Below are 18,190 nucleotides of genomic sequence, written 5' to 3' on the forward strand. Positions count from 1 at the left end.
ATGAAAGTTGTCATTTGCTAAGATATAAGGTTTTTATGGGAAGCGAAGTTGTATAAACTTTGGAGGAGGCTCATTCAATTGGAAATCGAAAGTTCGAGTGCCCTTTTTAAGGCTCAAAAGTGATCGGAAGGCAACCACCCCCCTCCTACGCCATTTTCACCCAAATGCATACAATCGGAATTTTGATTATTTCCTGTCTATGCTGTTATTATGAAAGTAAAGAGTAACATTAAACCCCAAAATTAGCGCAACTTATTTCGTATAAGAGGGCTGCTCCTCCCTCGTCCCCACCCCGCTCGTGGTCGTAGAAAATTTGAGGGATGCCCTTTCGATCGGGTATTGAGAGTTCAAGTCCTTTTTTATAAGTCGAAAAAAAAACTAAAACTGTTTTTGATATCGGATCCTTTTGTTACCCGTTAGGACAACTGATCGACATTTTGATGTACATATTTTGTGATTTCTTTGTGGCTGTTCAATTTTGCATTTGAGGGAATTTTCCATGGAGAAAATTTCCAGGGAGAGATTTTCAGCGGGGGGAATCCTCCGGAAGGGAATTTTCCACTGGAGGAAATATTCCAGGAGGGGGAAACGCCGGTTCCCCTTTGAGACATACAGACTATTGAGAACAGACGTCACATTCAGCGTTGCCATCGCGGCGGAGTTGTACCGTTGTTGGTACAATTTACAGGTCCTGGTACAATGCGGTACATTCGAAAATTTTTCGGTGCAATACAAATTTTCCAGTACATTTTGGCTTTACCTGCTCCTGTCTGACCCGGGTACCTGTTCAAGTTTTAGTTTATCGAAAAATTTCTTTTTGTTATGACAAGTTTTTAACCTGCTGTTCAGATGGTTCAAATTAATCTCTTGCGGTAGAATTTTATTCGGAAAACTGGAATATTTCATTTCGAAGCGTTGGCAACGCCAGTCACGTTGATCAGTCGCCCATGGGCTATGGTCAAGAAAGAAGTTCTCCTTATGTGAAGTGCGTCTTTGAATTAGGTTGATACAATACGAAAAGCAGCGGTGCACGATTAAATTTTATGTCTATGCGGGGAAAAAAGGTGCAGATACGCTAAAGACACTTCAATAAGCCTATGGTGAGGATGTTCTGTCCCAGAACTGAGCTTTTGAAAGACCAATATCTACCTGTATAATCAGCCCTGTATATGACTAAGAAAAATTCTTAGATTGTATGATAGATAGTCTATCATCCATCCATCCTAGGGCAGAACTAAGGTTGATAGACATGGAGTAAGGGCAATTCAAATAATCTATCAATCCTATGAGCCATTTGAAGGCAATTTGAGACCGACCCAAACAAATTCCTCCTCCCAAACCCCTATTTGCTGACCCAAAGAAATCATATCAAGATTTCGAGACAATCATTTTGTTCAGCATAGCTAAAAGGTCCAATCAATAAGCCTCTGTATAATCCACCTGTTATAATCAGCCCTGTAGCCTATATGAAAAATTCTTAGCATTGATAAGTGAGTAAATTCGCTTTTGTAGCTGAAATCATAAAAAAAGTAAATAGCCACTTGAGATCTTTCCAGTTATTAAAAACCTGTGCGGTAAAGCACGCAAAATTGTCTTCAGGATAAATTTTATGTGTTGCATATTTTCGGGAATCACGAACAATAATACAGATTTTACTACCTTATATGAGCATGACATTCTTTATTCAGGCATTCTACCGTATCTTCCATGATGACCTTGAAACCATTGGCAGCTACTCTTCCTAATTCTGAGTTCAATAACATAAGCAATCTTCCAACGGATCCAGTCATTAACTCATGCCCTCTCATTGCAAGGCCTTTTGTCACCCATGACAATAAAATAACTTCATTTTCAGTTTGAATTTGTCGTTTAATAAATAGATTTGCAGCGTCTAGGATAAGATGATCTTTCGTTTTGTTCAGCAGGGCACTGTAAAGTCGAGCCGCAGAAAGCTGCGCAAGGTTATCACTTGAGGTTAATGCTAACTTTCTTGCAAGTTCTATTACATAGCTGCAGTTGGGTATGTGTAGGTACGACCCAAAAGATGCTTCTAGTAAGAGTATCTGAAAATAAACACAATCTTAACATTATAATAATGATGAAGACCACATTGCCTTTCCATCATACGAAATTTTCCCTAGATGTAGCATGTGTTAGTGTGGAACATGCTTGCATAACCTCTGAGATGTGGATTTTGAAAATAATTTAAAGAAAATACTTAGTTAAAGACCAAAAAATTAATGATAATTTCAATTTGACAAAGCTTTTATTAATTTTTAAACTTTGAATATTAGTAATTTTTTGTTACTTTAATTAGATGAAGTGGTTGGACGTCCAGGGAGGAAGGGAGCAACCCGATCTTTTGACTTGATTCATTGAGAAGGCGTTTGGCTGCGCTGAAGAGCGAAGTGGGAGCCGTAGCGCATGTTAGGGAAGAATTTTTTACATTTATGAGTTTCAACATGTGTTTTGTCACAGAGCAGTATGTTTTAAGTTCATTTATTTTCACTTTTATCGAATAGATCCTATTGAATCTTTAAAAACAAGAAGTTTAGAATAATGAATTTTCTGAAGACAGTGATTAAAATAAAATTTACGCTAATATTTTGGCTATATGACTAACAGTTATCTTCAACGAAGTATAAGTCAAAAACTAAAACAAAAAAATAGTTAGAGATATAAATCACTTCAAAAACTCTACAATAAAATAAAAGATGAAAATAAAAATACAAAAAATAACAGAGACTTAGGTTCACCACACCACAAAAGTTCAGCTACGGCTTAATCTCACGAAGAATGAGATGAAGATACAGAGGGTTCTCCACTTGTCACCAATGGCGTCAATTCAAGAAAATTTTGGGATGAGGAATGTATTTTCAACATTCGTTAAAACAATATCTGTCGGGGATCTTCAACAATATTTGTCATTTTTTTTAAATACTCCAAAAGAAGGCAGTTTTTAAACAAAACGCCCCTCAAAAGAGATCTTTTTGCAAAATCTAGGGGTAAGGAAAAAACCCAGCAGACATTTGCCCTCCCTTCTCTTAATTGACGCCATTGCCGGCCACACCGCCTAACCCAGTACACATATGTAATGATAACATTGAGCTGTTAAAGATTTGTAGGTTCGAATGAGTCCCAAGAAAATATTTCCACAAAGAATGATCCAGAGAAAAAGACAGGTAGAATAAAATACAATAATATTGAATGCATGACAGATCTCAATTAACATTCAAAATTTTTTTCGTTTTCAGTTATTTTGTTGACTTTTAATTAAACATTTTAACGTTCAATTTACATTTTCAGTGAAATCTCTGAATTTGGTATTCAACAATACTTTTCAAGCTTAAAAACACTACTGTTATTTTACATCTGATACAAATTTTCCGCGGGGAGGGGGGGGGGCAATTTCATATGAAAATGAAATTTATTTGCATATCTTTTTTGACACTTTGCATATGCAATAAAAATAAATTAATTAAGTAGCTTAAATGTAGGACAAAGGACAACTTTATTCAGCCTGGGATTAACTCTATTGTGAAAAGTTTGAACTTTGAAAACAAATATCGATTTTCGTATTAATTGATTCAGTGCATAATTGCATTTTTTGATTTATTGAATTTTTCAACTTATGGACTTAATTCCCCAATAAATAGGAATTGTCGGGGGGAATTTTCTGGGAGCAGAATGGTTCGGGGGGGGGGGGTGGATCTTCCGGGAGCAGACAAGCCTCTAAAATATTAAAGCTCAACGTTCTGCACAAATGAAAAAAGAAAAAACGGAAAAAGAGAAACAGATTCTATATAGGTAACTACTTTCCGCTAACTCCAACTGTACCAAGAGAGACACCCAAAGAATTCCAAAAGAACCGTCAGGTACCCCTTGGATGTGCTACTGCCAAAATGTTTACCTTTATGATTAAAATATCGTGTGGATGTGCTTCAGGTCCCAATTGTAGGTACGAAGAAAAGTATTTTTCAGTCTTGCTCTCTTTGGTCTCCCTCTGACAAACATTCTTTGGCAAACAACTTGGAAGCCTATCCTACATCACATGGATAACATGCCCAAAGTAGCTCCATCTTCGTTGGCGCATTCCATCCATTAATAGTGGCTTGTGTGAAGTCAAGCAAAATATCTGGCTGGTAAAATGCTCCAGCTAATATTCAATATCCTGTGAATACAGTCGTCTTCGAAAGCTAAGGCCCTCTTTTTCTGCTGCTGGTTTAGATTTCTGCCTCGTCCAAACCTAGACCGCACGTTCTTCTTGCTGAATAGTGTTTGTTGGACAATGCTTCCAACAGATCTAAATTGTACCATACGCTCATGTGTTTTATCCCCGTATTTTACGCCCAGGGGTGAGTCGCTCAGTTGCCATTCTTTTGTTTTTAAAGCTGACCTTCAGTCCCGAAGTGCTTGTTTTCTCTCGAATTAGATGAGAAGATAAGAGACTATACTCGACTTCCATTAGGGTGACTTCGTCAGCTTGATCAAGATCTAATGACCATTTGCCACAGGTGTCAAATCCCGTGCAACCCCGGAGCACATAATCAAATACAATGACAAACAGTAGAAAAAATAGGAAACTTCCTTTTTTGACTCCGGGCAAAAAATATCGAATTTTTTGGGTTCGAACGTAGCTCTCAAGCTTGGTAGTAAAAATAATTAATATTTGAAAAAAAATTCATTTACCCAATTAGGTTGGATTGAGGTCCTGTACAAAAAAGAGCAATAGGCGGGAAAAAAAAAAACTATTTCCTTATCACCCTAACTGGCAGTTAATATCAATCCTTGCAATTCAGATAATTTCAACTAATCAAGACACTGGTTCTAGCCGGAACCTGCGAAACTGATGCGCGCACCTTGGAAAAATATTCCTGACCTTGGGAAGTAAATCCATGTCAATAAAGGGAAAAAACTTGTCTAACAATTTAAAATACATATCTGTTTTTCAACACTTCTTGCAGCCAGCAATTTATTGCGGACGAGATAAACTGTCGAGCCCACCAAGGAGAAGTCCCTGGGCACTGAGGCGGCCCTCTCTTCAGAAGAAATCCTCCCATCGAAGGGATTTCCAATTACAAAAAAGTCTCCTAAACCCAAAAAATTAGACATTTCTTTTCTATTTACGCTGAGAACGCCTTAATGATTATGCTGTTCAAATATTCACGGTGAATTTTTGTTCTGTGAGTTTGACGGGCCTGAACTATCCTTTCTCAGTTTATATTTTTATCTTTATTAGTCAGTGTCGGTTTGGCTTCCAATCTTTCATATGTGCACATGAATTACATCGAAATGAAGATTGAACTTGGAACTCTGCTAATTTTATTTTATAACAAAAAGTATATTTTACTTCTTTCTATTGCTTCTTTTCTTTCTGTTTCACTACACAAAATTTACAGCTTCTTTCTTTTATTTGCAGAGGCAGCGCATGGATACTCCAAATCTTTGAATACAAATTTACAAAAAGCAGGCCAAAATAACAGAAAATAGGTTATCAGAGGCAATGCTATAGCGTTGCCTATAGTAAAGGCCATACGACTCCAATGTTTTAATATTTATTATTATTTTTCCCCAGGGGCACTTCAAATGGAAGGAGTCGTCGCGTGAAGTTCAAAGGGGGCTCATTCGATTGGAAATCGAGGGTGGTAGTGCCCTTTTTAAGGGGCAAAAGTGAATGGAAAGCAACTAACACCCCTTCTACACCCGCCAATTCTCCAAACCCATCCAATCAAAATTTTGAGATAACCATTTGTCTCTACGTAGTTGATTTCCAAATAGAAATTACAATTTTGAGGGGGACAATCCCCCCCCCCATCGCCCTCAGGGCAAGGGTTGTAAGTTATGCCCTGGGGGCATATAAGGTTTTTATAGAAAGCTTTGTCGCAGAAATTTCAAAAGGGCTCATTCGATTGGAAATTCTAAGGGCTAGCGCCCTAAGATAGTCGAATACCCTTTTTAATAGTCGAAAGTGATTGGAGGGCAAGTAACCCCCCGCTCACGCCCCCCTTTTTACCTAATACATCCAATAAAAATGTTGAGATCGCCATTTTGTTCAACGTAGTTGAAAATTCTGGAAATTAGGTTTTTGAGGATGACAACCACCTATAGACCTCAGGAAAAGGGTTGCAAGTTATACCCTGGGGGCATAAGGTTTTTATATAAAGTATTTTAATTAATCATTTCAAAATAATAGATCCAAAACGTCTCTTTTCGGCTATTCTATCATTGAGCTAGTATCCAACTCGATTGATTTTCTCTATGCTTTATTGTTCAGTGAAATCCAACGCGAAAAGCTTCGGCTCTTAGTTTATTTCTTCTTTGGAATTTTCATCGATTTACCCGATTCCAATTATTATGGTCATCAATCCTCGATTCTGATTCATCATCATGTCAGCGGATTTTTGTTATGTTCTCAATAATTTATTGTATTTTTTTACATGAATTATCAGTTTTATTTTATTTCCTCGTTTTTCCCTTTTTTTCCGATATATTCCCTTTTTAGTTTTCTTCTCGAGCTTGGTCATAGTTCGCAAGTTTAGCTTTATGGCTTTCATAAGTAAAAACATATTATACCAACATTATACCAGAGTTCAAACAATGCTGCATTTTGTCACTACTGTTACTTAGACTGATAGTGGACTACATACTTTAGACCTACTGCAGTTATGACATTCACGTAGGAAACAGAAGAATGCCAGAACTTGACTCCGCCGAACATTTGCCTACATCATATCGTAAACTTTGACTAGATACAGCGAGTTGCGAACGTGACCATGAGAGGGCAGACACCGCAACCATTAATAACAGAAGTGACAAAATAACACGAATGGAGGTACCTAGATCACGCCATCTAAATACCAGAAACTCGACCTGATCTTTATGATTAGGTTAATGTTTGAATCTAAACGAAAAACGGCTCAACTTTGCAACCCTGACGAGAGTGTGGTTTTGTCCAAAAAACATCCATTTTGGAACAGGTAGCACAAAAATATTAGAGAATCAGCAACTTCAGGCATAAGTAGACTTGAGGTTACTTATGGTGCTTAAGGTACTTAAGCTTTTGGTGGTTGTTGTTTTTGTTAAAAAAAAAAAAAATGAAATATTACTTGTTTAAAACAACTTATAGAATATCGTAATTGCATACCATTCTAGACTTCGTAGCTGACGATTGAAAATTTAATCCATAATTTTGAAATGCTTCAATGAAAATAGCCGATTCTCTATTTATAGTTTCTTCGTTTAACTTCGACGAATAAATTCTTAGAAGAGAACTTAACTCTGTGAGTACTTTTGTAAAAGTTTCAAGATTACTATCATTTTCATAAGCGGAGCACAATTGAAGGCACCAGCTAGCACAATGGAAGCTATTCAAATTTATGTCAATAGAGCAACACACGGACTGTAAACACTTTATGTAAGCTGTTGGGTCTTTCACAGATACAGGGTCAAGGGATACAGTTTTGGTAAAGACTTCTAGGTTCTCTACTGACCTGCATACCGTAGATAACATTGCCAACAGTCGTTCCAGATTTTCTGTAATAAACAATTGATGAAACTAAGTTGAAATAATTACAAACGAGGAAAAAAGAGCGATAGGAAAATGTGTAAACAAACAGAAACGTGAAAAAGTGAGAAAAACTGCAAAAAACGTGTTCTCATGTGTTACAACGTCTAACTTGTGTCTTTCAGCACGTGTTGACAGGCGGGAGAATCAACTAGGAATTTATTCTACAACAAGCAAACATATGGGAACATATTATACCATATATTGGGAACCTATTATATTGACTTTGTAGCTTTGAAAATTTATATAATATATGTATATATTGGGAACATATTATATGGGAACATATTATAACATATGGGAGCAAACATATTATACCCTTAGTAGTAGCTACATGACAACGTCTAACTTGTGTCTTTCAGCACGTGTTGACAGGCGGGAGAATCAACTAGGAATTTATTCTACAACAAGCAAACATATGGGAACATATTATACCATATATTGGGAACCTATTATATTGACTTTGTAGCTTTGAAAATTTATATAATATATGTATATATTGGGAACATATTATATGGGAACATATTATAACATATGGGAGCAAACATATTATACCCTTAGTAGTAGCTACATGACATTCTCCTCAAGTATATGATGATAAATTTATCCTGTTAATAGGATTCATTTCGAGGGTGATAACATTTTCAAAGCGACAAAGTCAGTTACATTATTTAAAAATCACGAAAATTTTAATTACAAGTTTGTTAAAAAGGAGGAGAGCTTTATGTTTTGTGCCTAGTTCATTAATCAATGTCATCAATGGTTAAAGTGTATTACGCTTTTTCCACTTTTAATTTCTGTTTGTCCTGGCTGCTGTACTACAATTTATAATTGCTGTACTAAAATATAGTACAATTTACTAAAGTTATTATCGACAAAAACAAATACTTCTTGTTGGGACATCATTGAATGTTGTGCTTCATCGTTAAATATATTTGCTTTATTTTGTCTCTTTTCCCTCACAGAGAAGATCAAGAGGTGGGGTTCAGGGGGACAGTGACTATCCCTACCTTCTCCGTGTTTTCATTCCATTCCTCAAGAAAATGGATTACTGGACCTGAAAACATACTTTTTCGAATTTTTATGGGAACAAGTACACTTAACTTAATGTGTGATTATCTTAAAACCTAGATCCCGTAAACATGAAAAATTTTTCGAGTTTATAATTTACCAATTGGTGAGATTTAAAAAGTAACAAGCAAACGATATTAATACCTCCAGGACGCGTTATTAACCGTCAGATTCACTTTGAAAACAACATGGAAACTGGAAAAGGTTTGATGAGGTAACGAGTGAATAATTAAGCCATTTTCGATTGATCTAACTTTAAAAATCTGTAAAATCTAACTATTAAAAAAAGGTATTTATGGACGTGTCAGATTCACTTTGACCATAACGTCAGTATTTGCCATAAACTAGGGTGGCAGTGAGAAAGTCCTGTAAAATCTAACTAATTAAAAAATCTGGTAATATTATGAGAGCAAAAAGATGGATCAAATGAATCAGAAAGCATGTTCAAGTCATTTGAGAAATAGATTCTACTTGTAAGACCTTCACTGCATCCACCATATTAACTACTAATACTGCCTAGGTAAATGAGGCTATCTATTTGATCGATATTCACGTTACCCAATATCACCTCTTCACCTTCACTTCTCCTACTCTTAGCGACTTAAGTTTTCTTAAAATAAATTTTCAATTTTCTATTCCTATTCTAGCGCCCTGAGCTCTCCAAACATCGAAAAAATAATTCAGACCTGAAATTTTCATCTGGGATCAGCATAATTTAAGTCCAGGGGAGTTTTTCTTTTCCAATTTGACATCACACATATCACAATTTGCTCACACATAGCCTTTGCTGCGATCCTTTGAACACAGTTCATATAAATGATTTATATAAATGGGGATAGAAAACAACCCTACTTCGATACAAAAGTCCTGGTTCGATACAAGAGCAGTTACTAACCCTATTTACTACCTTAACCGGAGTAATGTTATTCTCATATATATCACTAATCACTTTAATGTGTCTGGTATACCATACAAGGATACGACCTTCGTTAAAGTTTTCCTATCAGTTGAACCAAACACTTGCTCATAATCTATAAAGCTGAGGATTAAAGGGGTTTGACTACTCAGACACTTCTCAATTATTAATCATAGAGTGAAAATTTGGTCCAAGCATCGTCTACCCTTCCAAAACTATAAAGCTCTTTTCTTGAAACTATATCTACAGCATCTCTAAGTCTAAAAAGTATCATCATATTAAATAACTTTCTTCCTATAGAAACCAGGCTATTGCCTCAATAACTATCACACTCACTATTATCATCTTTCTTATAGAGGCTGTAAGCAAAGCTTTCCTAAAATTGCCAGATACTTCCGTTACTTCACAATCATATTCATAATCTTCAGCAATTTATCTCTAACATCAAAGCCACTATTTAAAAAGAAAAAAATATTTACCACACTATCAACTTTTGGGGCCTTATTATTTTGTAATCCTTTTAGTACTGTTTCTAATTCTTCCTCGCAAAATGTTTCTTCATTCACATCCAAAGTGTCACAAACTTTTTTAATGTTTTCAATATTATTTCCTATAACTTTGTCACTGTTTAGCACATTCTCAAAATGTTCTGCCCATCTCTGTTTAACTCTATCTTTATCACTAATAGGGGCCCAGTTCTTATCTATAACTGGGATAAGTCAAGATTGACTATCTCCTCTCAGTGTTTGAAAATGCCAACAAAATATTTTATTATTATGCCGTCTGGCTGCATTTTCTGGATCTTCAGCAATTTTTTACTTGGATTCCATTTCACACCTCCTTAATTAATATTATAATGCTTTCCCTACTTCCCTTACATTCCTCTTATTATCATATGATCTAACACTATTACTTCTTCTATAAGCCCCTCCTCTTCTCTGTTAAACTTAATCACTTTCAAGCAAAATTCCTAGTTGCGTTTCTAACTTTCCTCCCTAAGACACCATCTGCTACTTCGAAAACTATTTTCCTAAAATTACTCCATATATCTTCTACACTGTCCAATTTTAGACTCTTTAGTTTCATATTTAACTGTTCCTGGAGAATTTCTCACAAATTCTTATCCTGGAGTCTACCAACGTCATAACTTCCCAGAATGTAGTTCCCAAATTTCAGCTTTGGATTATCCCTAGACACTACTAGATGGTGATGTTTACTTTTGAAATCTCTAGCATAACTTAGTATCCTGTATCAATCTTACCAGTCTTCTTTTTACAATAATATAATCAATAACGTTGGTCATTTTACCATTATGTGAGTATTATGTTAACTTATGGGCTATTTATGACCAAACACTGTATTGGTAATAACTAGACTGTCATACCTATGAAATTCCAATGGTCTATAACCGGTACTGTTTTCTTTTCCTACAAAATTTCTCTAGGATAGGATATCATTTATCCCTGTTTCTACCAGCCTGGGTGTTAAAATCCTTTAACAAAATACCATATTTCTACCTGGGATCCCGTCTATTTGTTCCTGTGGCTGTAAGTAAAATTCATCAAAGTCACTACTATCTCTATCAGTCATTTCTACAGTGGCATATGCTACTAAGACTGAGACATTGCACTTTTTAGCCACAAAATGAGCAGCCAGCAGTCTGTTATTAATACTTCCCCAACCTAAGCAAGACTTAGCACTAAATAAAACAACCATAAAAAGAGTTGTTACTTATACATTGACATTATTACTTTCGAAAACTACATTACTAACCCATTTACAAATTTCTTTCGACCCACGATCTAAAACTTAAAAGAAAGAAAAAGAGATTTCAAATTGTGGTCGTGGGATAGGAAATTCCAATGACAAATTTAAAATTTCTAAAAATTTACATAGTAATTCTATAAGTTTCAATTCGCCTGTTAATTAAAACCTCGTCCGAGGTCATAATTCAGCGCAACTAGCGAGTTGATTTAGATTAGCTACCCATACTGTCACCACCATTAATAATACTAACTACTCACTGCAGCAAAAACCACCTGAAGCAAACACAGCAATATACACTCCTCCTACATCTGATTTGTTCTAATTTTCCCTCTTTACACCCCCCAAGAAGTTCCCATTTCCCAGAAATCTTTCCTTTGCCCCATTCAGGAACAACCAGCTCTTTATTTGGCCCTAGATGGTTGGCCAATAAGAGCAATCTTTGGCAATCTTTCATCCTTCATCCACAGAATGTGCCCTAACCATCTTAACCTTTCTCAAACTATAAAAAGCGGGACTGAACCAAACATTTCGTACGGCTTACTGCTTGAGATACGGTCAGTCAGTCGGATACCCTTTACGATTCGTAGGCAATTTCCCTAGAAAACATCTAACAAATCCTCGTCCATCTTTCGGAGCGCCCAAGCCTTAGAACCATACTTGATCACTGTCATCACTGTAGCTTCCAATACTGTTGAATCTTGGTTCGCAAGCTCATCTTCTATTCATCCAAACTTTTTTTAAGTCTGAAAAAATACCCCGGGCCTTTGCTATTCTACTTTTCACATCTTAGCTGTATCCACCAATTTTGCTAATAATACTATAGCCAGTGATGATTATGAGAAATACAGGGAATCATGGGAATTTATCCACATTCCAGCGCTGAACTGATCAGAATTGCTACCAACACTACCAAAGCAAACCAGAAATCTGGAAAACTAGGCCCTGCGCATAGTGAAACTATAGAGATAGAAAAATATGGAAAAGATAGGTAAGGAGTACAAGTAGATCCTAGATAGTTGAAACAGGCGGAAATTACAAGAGAGAAATAATCTATAAAAATTAATATTCCTGTAACAGATATATTCAGTATTTTATGGGTAAACCGCCGCAATAGAATATCATTTCTTTGAAAACAGAAAAAGTGCAAATCTGTTTAACTGTTTTATGTAATCCATTTAAAAAAAAAGGAAAAAAACATCTGACCCTCAGCGGAGAGCAGAGTTCGCGAAGGTGGGTAGACACATAGTGCGACATACAACAGAAATAATACATATCATCATAATCATAGAAAAACGATTAAAAAAAAACAAAACAAACAACAAAACAACAAAAACATTAAAAGCAAAGAAATGAAAAAATACAAGGCAGGAGGGGCCTGTAATACATATAAAGGTTTTAACATGCTAGAACCAACAAACATTTAATAATATTGAATTTGGTAAGTAATGACAAATGAGATTTTCCTAAAGAATCATGCTACATAGAGGTTTTATTTCTTATTGCATGTTGAAAACTCATTGGAATTTAAGACTGAAGTGAAAAAAAAAAAAAAAAAGACTGAAGTGACAAATAAGCTCCATGCCAAAAATCATCAGTAGATTATAAGAGATAAAACTGGTGTGAGTGTCGGCAAACCCAAGCCATCAACGCCATCTAGCATTTGGCAGCATTTGGCATTTTTTCAAGGTTCGTAATCATTCCTCGGTCAAAAACTGATATCAGCCACTTATTAATGCACTAATTTTACCACCTACACAAACACAAATTAAATTGGCTATTCGTATTATTACACTGAAAAAAAATTACAAATGTTGCCAAACGCTAGATGACGTTGAGGGTTTTTTCGTCGACACTAACGCCAGTTGCCACTTATGTCAGTTACTCCTACTCTTTGCCGAATGCTTTCACTAACAGTAGTAAGAATGACTATGAATTGTATCTTAAAGTATGTCCAATAGGATACTTAAATTCACATTTCTTTTCTTAACCTGGTAAAAGAGAAAAACTGATGGTTATTTATTACTGCTCAGTACAATCGATTAAATAATGAATCTGAATAGCAAATGTAAAAATGTACAGAGTGACTAAATAACATATCTGAAAAATCTTAGGGTGGAGTCATACCTTCTTCAGCTGATCTAAGCTCCTTCATAACTGGAGAAAAAACATGAGAATATATCAAATCAGATGCAGCCTCTTCATGCGCAATCACTTTAAGAGACCGTAGGACTACCTCTCTGGAAGAAATTTATTATTAATCACACTAAATACAACAACCTTGTCGGTCAGCAATCATAGTTATAACAACATTACGAGGTCATTAAGCACGCATACACAGGATTACAGTATTAGAAGATGATTCACTATCGAGCGCACATTCCCGAAACAATTTTAACTCGGCAAGATTGATTAGTCAATTGAACTTTGAACTTGAGCTTAATTAAATAAATAAAGTAAACGTAATTCCAACTTTTAAGCAAAGGTAGAAATAGAGGTGGATTCAATGCATCTTCGGATTCTGCATTCTTCGATGCAGATTCGGCTGGTAAATGATTCTGGATACAATAACACAAGAGCCTGGACTGACCCCTTCAGCCCTCTGTGTCAGACCCAAATGCCGTATATACTTTTTTTTACGAAGAGAAAGTACTTAAAGTAAGACAATAATTGATGTAAGTAAAAAAAAGTAAAAACCAGTAAGTGTGACGGCAATCGACCCTTAAGGTCCAAACCAGCGGTGCTGATCTCCGTTTCGTGGCCCTTCAGCCAGGAAGTGCAACGGGGGGCTGGGGGCCAGCCATCCTGTGCTTTCGCACACCCTTCCTTCTTCCCCAGATTCCTCCAGGTACCCATTTAGAGCTGGGTAGACTCTGGCTAAGCTTACAGAGTCACACCACTGACCCGCGTCCCAAACCTAAATAACTGGCCACGCCAGGGATCGATCCCGTGCCCCTTGGACAAAGAATTCTCAACCCAGCACACGTTGCATCAATTGATGTAAGACAATGACTAGACTTGTTTGAAAGTTACGTTCATAGGCTAATTTCTCAAAAGGACATAAACGAGGGAGGAGGGGGCTCAAGATTGTATAAATAAAAATAGGAAAAAAGAAGGAGGTAAATAGAATCAACCACTCTAAGGCCAAATAAATTAAGCCCAAGAGCAAGCAACAAAGAAAATCTCCTTCATCACATGCAAAGAAGACTTTTCTCAAGTTGAGAAATAAGAACATGAAGAACAAAAAAAGCAAACTATTTGTAGGAATTATCTGAAGAGACTCACAAAAATATGTCGAGGCTCAAGCCACAACGGCTCATTGCCACCAAGGATAGGGGTGGATGTAGAGTTGGTAATCACCAATTAATTCAAAATGTATTCGAATGGCCGGCTGCTGTAGGCTGAAGAGTATTTGAACAATTTCTAAGAATTTGTTCAAAACTCAAAAATAATCCATAATTCAAGTTGGGATGTTGACTTGAGATGCTGTGATATACCTACATATTAAATTAAACTCCTTATTTAATCAGTTGATTAGTTATCTGGTAATAATCCAAAAAGTTGAGAAGTTGAATTGAGCAATTAATAAAAGCGGAAAAATGGAGAAGTAATGCTAAAATAGATAACAAGGGAATAAAGACAAAAAAAAGTAATAATAATAAGATAATACAAATACATATAAGACAATAACACCTTGCATATATTATACGTATATGATTATTAGATAATAAAAACATAAAATTAATTATTATTATTATTTATAGTTATATATTATCATTTATTTGATAATTAATTAAAAAAAACTTTTTCTACAAAATAAAGATTTTCAAAAAAAAGTAAAGAACTGTAATAAACCAAAAATTAACAAAAATAGAATCAAATAATCTACCAAGCATAAAGCTACCGCAAATCAGTATCGATAAATAAATGAAACCCAAAACGAACAGAAATTAAAATAAACCAGAGTCAAACTCAAAACGAGCAGAAATTAATATGAGTTGGGTTCAAAATCCCTATGCTTTCTAGAAGCAAGAATATAATTTGTACTTTGCTGAAAAAAATTCGAAAGAATGTGCATTGTCAGTTTAATATAGATATGCTGATATTAATTCCTCAAAATCTTAATTAATTTTTGATTTCTTAAAGCTATAAAATTGAAAACATTTAAAAAAAATTTTACAGTAAAAACCAAATCATATTCTTGCTTTTAGAAAGCATAGGGGTTTTGAACCCTACTCATATTAATTTCTGCTGTAAGCTATCAAATCCCTTTGACTCTTAAAAAGGGCACTATAGCTTCCAATTTCGAATCAAATAAGCACCATCTGATGTTTATACCACCACTCATCCAATAAAATCCTTATATGCCCTCATAAATAACTTACAACCTTATCCCCACGGCGCTTGGGGGTTGTGTCATCCCTAGAGACATTATTATATTTTTTTAGAACTGTTTTGAAAAAAATCACAATCCTTTAATTTCTATCTCATGCGCTTGGGGAAAAGAGGGGTTGTAAGAGAGGGGAGGGGGGGGGGCTAGAGTCCGTCCTTTTCTTTTGACGCTTGAGTAGGAGCCATAACTTCCAAGTATCAACCAAATGAGCCTCTTCTAAAGTTAAACTACCATCCCATCCATGAAAACCTTAAATACCCCCTCGGCATAACTTACAACCCTTGCCCCTAATCTCTGGGGTTTGTTTTAACCCCAAAAGCCTTGTTATATGATATTTAGACCATTTTAAATAGAATGATTATCTCAAAATTTCTATTAGATGCATTTTGGGACAATATGACGTGTGTGTGTGTTTGGGGGGGGGGGTAGCTGTCCTCCGATTACTTTGAATCTTAAAAAGAGCACTAGAACGTATGATTATCAATCCATGAGCCCCCTCTGAAAATCTATATGACCAAGCTTTCTATAAAAAACCATATATGCCCCTAGGGCATAATTTACAACCCTTGCCGTGAGGGCGGGGGGGGGGGGGTTTGTTATCCTCGAAGACGTCATTTCCAGACTTATCAAATACGTTGAACAAAATGGATATATTAAAATTTTGATTGGAAGTGTTTGGGGAAATGATGGGCGCGAGGAGCCATTTGCCCTTTGATTACTTTCGACTAATAAAAAAGGCACTAGTCCTCTCGATTTCCAATCAAATGAGCCCTTTTTGAAGCTTCTAAAAGCAAAAATTCTATAAAAAACCATATAACTTATGACCCTTGTCAAGAGGGCTATGGGGGGAGGGGTTGTCATCCTAAAAGACATCATTTCCAGACCTTTCAACTACGTTGAATAAAATGGCCATATCAGAATGTTGAACTAACAGTGTTTGGTGAAATGATGGGCGTGGAGGAAGGGGAGGATTCTTCCTCCAATTACTTTCGACTATTAAAACCGGCAATAGCCCTCTCATTTTCCAATCGAATGAGCCCTTTTTGAAGTTTTCACGACAAAGCTTTCTATAAAACCTTATATGCCCCCAGGGCATAACCTACAACCTTAGCCCTGAGGGCTTTGGGGGGGGGCGTCATACTCAAAGACATAATTTCCGGACCCTTCAACTACATTCAATAAAATGGCTATATCAAAATGTTGATCGGATGTGTTTGTAAAAATGATGGGCTTGAGGGGGGCGGGGCATTCGCCCTCCGATCGCTTTTGACTATTAGTAAGGGCACTAGCCCTTTCAATTCACAATTGAATGGGCCCTTTTTGAAGTTTCTACGACAACAGCTTTCTATAAGAACCTTATATGCCCCCAGGGCCGACTTACAACCTTTACCCTGGGGGATGGGGGTTGTCATCCTCAAAGACATAATTTCCGGACCTTTCAACTACGTTGAACAAAATGGCTATCCCAAAATTTTGGGGGATGTGTTTGGGGAAATGGTGGGCGTGAGAGGGGGGTCCGTTGCCCTCCAATTACTTTCGACTATTAAAAAAAGCACTAGCCCTTTCAATTTCCAATCAAGTGAGCCCTTTTTGAAGTTTCTACGACAACACTTTCTATAAAAACTTTATATGGCCCCAGGGAATAACTCACAACCCTTGCCCTGAGGGGTGCAGGTGTTTTATGATCCTCAAAGACCTAATTTCCAGTAGTTTCAACTATGTTGAACAAAATGTCCATCTCAAAAATTTTTATTGGATGTGTTTGGGGAAATGGTCGGTATGAGAGAAGGGTTAGTTGCCCTCCAATCACTTTCGACTATAAAAAAGGGCACTAGCCCATCCAATTTCCAATGCAATGAGGCCTTTCTGAAGTTTCTACGACAACGCTTTCTAAAGAAACCTTATATGCCCTCAGGGCATAACTTAAAACCCTTGTGCTTAGGGCTGTGGGGGGAGTGTCAACAAAGTGGCTATCTCAAAATTTTGATTGGATGTGTATGGGGAAATGATGGGCGTGAGGCGGGGGTTAGTTGCCCTCCGATCACTTTTCATTATTAAAAAGAGCACTAGCCCTTTCAATTTCCAATTGAATGAACCCATTTTGAAGTTTCCACGACAACGCATTCTAAAGAAACCTTATATGCCCCTCGGACATAATTTGCAACCCTTGCCCTGAGGGTTGTGAGGGGGTTGTCATCCTCAAAGACCTAATTTCTAGAACTTTCAAGTACGTTGAACAAAGTGACTAACTCAAAATGTTGATTGGGAGTATTTGGGGTAATGGTGGGCATGATACGAGAGGGGGGGGGGGTAGTTGCCCTCCAATCACTTTCGAATATTAAAAATGGCACTAGCCCTTTCAGTTTCCAATCAAATGATCCCATTTTGAAGTTTATACGACAACGCTTTCTATAAAAACCTTATATGCCCCTATGGCATAACTTTCAACCCTTGCCGTGACAGCCGTGGGGGGTGTCATCCT

General features: G+C 36.5%; 1 protein-coding gene across 1 annotated transcript in view; it reads right to left on the reverse strand.

The window, feature by feature from the left end:
* Mms19 (MMS19 nucleotide excision repair protein) overlaps positions 1 to 18,190 on the reverse strand; it is a 137,049-nt gene that overhangs the window by 16,523 nt on the left and 102,336 nt on the right. Inside the window, exons 9-11 of the mRNA XM_089090032.1 lie at positions 13,443 to 13,555; positions 7,145 to 7,533; positions 1,660 to 2,063 (exon numbers count right to left, since the gene is read on the reverse strand). Of these exons, the coding sequence (XP_088946158.1) occupies positions 1,660 to 2,063; positions 7,145 to 7,533; positions 13,443 to 13,555 (906 nt within the window). The remainder of the gene's footprint in view (positions 1 to 1,659; positions 2,064 to 7,144; positions 7,534 to 13,442; positions 13,556 to 18,190) is intronic.

This window comes from Artemia sp. Qi Xiang Cuo, chromosome 6 (assembly GCF_049724085.1).
Source record: "Artemia sp. Qi Xiang Cuo chromosome 6, ASM4972408v1, whole genome shotgun sequence".
Taxonomy (NCBI): Eukaryota; Metazoa; Arthropoda; class Branchiopoda; order Anostraca; family Artemiidae; genus Artemia; species Artemia sp. Qi Xiang Cuo.